This window comes from Colobus angolensis, unplaced genomic scaffold (genome assembly GCF_000951035.1).
Source record: "Colobus angolensis palliatus isolate OR3802 unplaced genomic scaffold, Cang.pa_1.0 Scaffold65, whole genome shotgun sequence".
NCBI classification, from domain to species: Eukaryota; Metazoa; Chordata; class Mammalia; order Primates; family Cercopithecidae; genus Colobus; species Colobus angolensis.
The window spans coordinates 1011769-1016812 of NW_012120154.1; the positions used below are offsets into that span (position 1 = coordinate 1011769).

Consider the following 5044-nt stretch of genomic DNA (forward strand, 5'->3'; position numbering starts at 1 on the left):
ATTCTCCTGCCTCAGCCTCCCGAGTAGTTGGGACTACAGGCACCCGCCACCACACCTGGCTAATTTTTTGTAGTTTTAGTAGAGATGGGGTTTCACCGTGTTAGCCAAGAAGATCTCCATCTCCTGACCTTATTCCCCTGCCTCAGCCTCCCGAGTAGCTGGGATCACAGGCGTGTACCACCACGCCTGGCTAATTTTTGTATGTTTAACAGATACGGGGCTTTCACTATGTTGGCCAGGCTGGTCTCGAACTCCTGACCTCAGGTGATCTGCCTGCCTTGGCCTCCCAAAGTGCTGGGATTACAGGCTTGAGCCACCGTGCCCGGCCTCAACATAGTTTTTAACAAAGCTCAAAATCCAGGGCCCTCAAAATAAATACTGATTTTAAAAATCTAATTAAAAAAGCTATAGAATAGTATTATTTTAGAATTCTCCCAAGATTCTATATTGCAGTGTAGCAAATCATTTTCTCTCTCCTCCTAGCATTCTGGAAACATAACACAGGCATCTAAAGATTAGCCTTCACAAGCTCCATGTCCAATTATGCCCTGAACACATATGACAGTGGAACTGTGGAGGTTTCAAATTTATAACACTCTAGTCTGAGAAGGAAAAAAGGCTCCCAAAATAATGAGCATCAACAGCTAAAACAGCCCTTATGCCATGAGCACACACTTATGCAACACTAAACCTCAGTTCCAAGAATCACCAATACACATCACATACTAGGATCCTCTCTCATCTTTTGACTAATCCCCGTGGTTTATACAATTAATGGCTCTCCTGGACTTTACATCAAGCAATGCAAACAAAGTGCTCTCTGTCTGTCAAGCTGCCATGCATTCGATTCACAGCGTGCCTTACCTGGCGCAGTCCCACTCTCACTCTGCAGCAGCGCTCCTGTCACTTGTGCGTTGTTTGGGTTTGCTCCAGGTGCTGTACAGGGAGGAGGCCCTGCCCCACCCCCAAGGAGCATGCAGGACGGTGGAGGGGGCTGCCCACGTTTTAGTAACACTTTGTGGTCCTGCTGGCAACGGAATCGCGGTGGCACCTCCCGAGGCATGTAGCGGGCGGCGCTTGGCGGTTGTCCGTTCGGCACTGCCACCCTTTTGGCATTGTTGCCACCATTGACTGGTGGCGATGGAGAGCTGCCAATTGGGCTGGCGGCCGTTGGTTGGCTTAAACTTGGTTTCGTCACTTCGGGCACTAAAAGAGAGGGGTTGGGAAACAGTCTTTGAAATACAAAAAATACATTTTTTCTAAAACTTTAAATAATTTTATTATTTTATTTAGAGATGGAGTCTCGACATGTTGCCCACGCTGGTCTCGAACTTGGGCTCAAGGGACTCTCCCACCTTAGCTTTCCAAAGTGCTAGGATTAAAAGAGTGAGCCACTGCACATGGCCAAGATTATTATTATTTTTTATTATTTTATTATTATTTTTTTGAGATGGAGTCTCACACTGTCGTCTAGGCCGGAGTGCAGTGGTGCAACCTCCGCTCACTGCAACCTCTGCCTCCCGGGTTCAGGCAATTCTCCTGCCTCAGCCTCCCGAGTAGCTCGGATTACAGGCGCCCGCCATCACAACCAGCTAATTTTTTGTATTTTTAGTAGAGACGAGGTTTCACTATGCTGGCCAGGCTGGTCTTGAACTCCTGACCTCGTGATCCGCCTGCCTTGGCCTCCCAAAGTATTGGGATTACAGGCATGAGCCACTGCGCCCAGCCTATTTTTTATTTTATTTTTTGAGATGGGGTCTTGCTGCATAACTCGGGCTGGAATGCGGTGATCTTGACTTGATGCAACTTCTACCTCCAGGGCTCAAGTGATCCTCCCACCTCAGCCGCCTGAGTAGCTGCGACTACAGGCATACACCACCATGCCAACTAATTTTTTTTTCCTCCTCTAGAGACAGGGTCTCGCTATGTTGCCTACCTAGGCTGGTCTAAAACTCCTGAACTCAAGCTATTTACCCACCTCGGCCTCCCAAAGTGCTGGGATTACAGGTGTGAGCCACCACACCCAGACCCTAGCTAAGATTATTTGTAAGAAAGCTTGCATGGTACCAATTCTAACAAAGTAACTTCTCCTTTCACTCTACTCTCAAGGGACACAGTTATACCAAATTCTCCACCATCTCTTCACAGTTTACTGAAGGCAGGATGAAGGTGGCGGCTGATAGTGACATGAATTTAAACACAGCAAGATCATGGAATACATTCCATCAATTAAGGGGGAGATGGAAGTGATCATCATTCACTTCCCTAAATCAACAGTGGAATTAATGCCCTGAAGTGCTGCCTAGAAGAGTTAAATGTCCATGCCAAAGTCCTTGGGAAAGGGTTCAAGCCTCAGTCCAAGGGTCCCTTCCTTTCATCCACATTCTTAAAAGATCTACCCCTGAGTAACCTTTCTTGAAGTCCCTGGCCTAGGTGAGCTAACCATTCTTCCTAAGTGTTCCTGGAACACATCATCCCGCTCTCTCTACCATGAAAATTCTCCATTCAAAAGTCCATCTATCTCTACCATAGAAATTCTCCATTTACAAGTCCCATCTCTCTCTGCCACGGAAATTCTCTACTTACAAGTCCTTCTCCTTCACCAGGCTATGACTTCCTGAGGGCAAGGACCCATCTTTCATCTTTTCTTTTTTGCTTAGGGCATGGCACAGAGTAGACTCTTACAAGAAACTCTAGGTCTGGAAAATCACAAGCTCAGCTTGGTTTTGGTTTCTACAGCTACCTGGACTCAAAGACTTGCACCGCTCTCTGTGTAAATACTAGAAATGTTACAAATCTTTTTGCTTTTGTTAAATGTAAATACTTTTTCTATTTACTTTAAATAATTTGATTTTTTAACCTCAATTTTAAAAATGGCCTGCATACAGTGTGGGAATGTCGGGGCAACCATGAAGCTGCACTCTGCCGGACCCTCTGGCTCTTCCCCTTGAACCTACAGAGAAGGCTCTCTGAGATCTACACCTCCCTGGCTACATGCTGCCAAAAGATCACTACCCTCTCCATAAAACTCTACCTGGCAAATAGAGGCTGGAAGTCGTACAGAAATAATCATCAAGCCTGATAGTTCAGATGATTCTGAGGCCCAAGTCCCTGCCTCCCAGGATAACATCAGGGCCAGCTCTGCGGGTAACACTGCTTTGACTGCTAAAATGATGCTGGGCCAGCATGTCGCTTGTTGAACTGGCTCCTTTATGAGAGAGATACAGCATCATCAGAAATCAGGCGGCTCAATCTATGCCACTACCAGACATTAACACACTGTGGGTGACAGGAAGTGCCTGCAGCAACTTCCAGGCGACCCCATGTCTAACTTCAGCCAATCACAAGGCAGCGCCAGGCATCCCAGTAAGGGGAGGGGGAGTGGAGGTCGGAGGATCCAAAATCTGATAAGCAGAATAAATGTGTGACTTAAGAAAATAAAATTAGTCGGCTGGGAGCCGTGGCTCACGCCTGTAATCCCAGCACTTTGGGAGGTCAAGGTAGGTGGATCACAAGGTCAGGAGTTCGAGACCATCCTGGCCAACATCGTGAAACCTCGCCTCTACTAAAAATACAAAAGTTAGCCGGGTGTGGTGGCGTGTGCCTATAGTACCAGCTACTCAGGAGGCTGAGGAGGAGAATTGCTTGAACCTGGGAGGCGGGGCTTGCAGTGAGCTGAGATCCCGCCACTGCACTCCAGTCTGGGCCACAGAGCAAGACTCCGTCTCAAAAAAAAAAAAAAAAAAAAAAAGACAGAAAATAAAATTAGTCATTATCTAATATTCATGACCTGTAACAGATGGATACATAACTGGTAAATGAATGAATGAATGAAGATTATTTAATATTAATTTTCTATCTGTTATTGGCGATTCTATAGCATAGGGCATTCGCAATCCCCTTTTATCTCCTTATGAGAATAAACAAGAAGTTGTCAGAAACTGGAGATATTCATCCCAACTGGTTTTTAGGACGGAAAGAGCTATGTTTCTGCAAGGCTGCCCTTCTATAAAAGGTCTAGAATCTTCATTGTAAGTTAACCAGGTCTACTACATACTTTTAACTCAATCCAGAAAAACAAGACGAGACAGAGTGACCTGCAGGACTGAGCGCTGAACTTCAGTTTGACTCACTTTAAAACATTCACAGCACTGTTTCAACCGAAGAAATTTGGTAGGTATAACGTATCATGCAAGATGCCTTGCAAAAGTTCCTCAGGGCACTTTCCCACCACATCAGAGACAGAATGGATTGTAAATGATAAAGTCATTATAAAATGGGAACACATATCGCTTCTCGGCCTTTTGGCTAAGATCAAGTGTATAAAATGGGAACACACCTCAACCACTTTCCTCCCAATACAGTGTGCTCTGGCCCAGGAGATTAGTCATTCAAACTCCAGGACATCACGTACAAACAGGTCAAAGTATAAAAAGAAAAAAAACAAAACCTCCAGGAAACAGTCCCAAAACGCCCAAGACACCACTTAGTCATAGCAAACTGTGTTTCAGCACCTGAATGAACTCTTATTCTATTTTTAAAATCACACCTTTCTGTGAATCCAAGAACATTAAGCCTTTAAAGGCCAACCAGAATTGGCGGCACTAACTGGAGAGCAATGCAGCTTTTTAGGCGGGAGGTCTGATCCAAATTGACTCCCAAAGTCCAAACTTAAGACATCAGAATCCGTGTGCATCACCCATCATCATGGTCCAGAATGTTAGACGATAAAGGGCAAGAGAAGCTATTGTTAAGTCTGAATGTGTTACTTTTCAGGCTGTCTCTTTGCTGAATCTTAAGGCTTTGTAAGTTGTGCAAGTTTTTCTAAAGATGAGCTGTTCAAAGTAAGGGCATAGTTTCTTAATTTCCAGAGGAAAGGTCTGTGGCTTAAACATGATCTCAGTACTATAGGGAAATAAAAACATTGTGGGGGGTGGGGGGAAGCTATGTATCCTATTTTCTAATTTCCATTCATTTACTTTTTTTTTTTTTTTTTTTTTGAGACAGAGTCTTGTTCTGTTGCCCAGGCTGGAGTGCAGTGACA

The 5044-nt window shown here is 45.0% G+C and overlaps 1 protein-coding gene across 3 annotated transcripts in view; it reads right to left on the bottom strand.

The window, feature by feature from the left end:
* TNRC6B (trinucleotide repeat containing 6B) overlaps window positions 1-5044 on the bottom strand; it is a 190410-nt gene that overhangs the window by 75919 nt on the left and 109447 nt on the right. For all 3 annotated transcript variants that reach the window (XM_011964173.1, XM_011964172.1, XM_011964170.1), the window contains exon 4: window positions 865-1206. In XM_011964173.1, the coding sequence (XP_011819563.1) occupies window positions 865-1206 (342 nt within the window). The remainder of the gene's footprint in view (window positions 1-864; window positions 1207-5044) is intronic.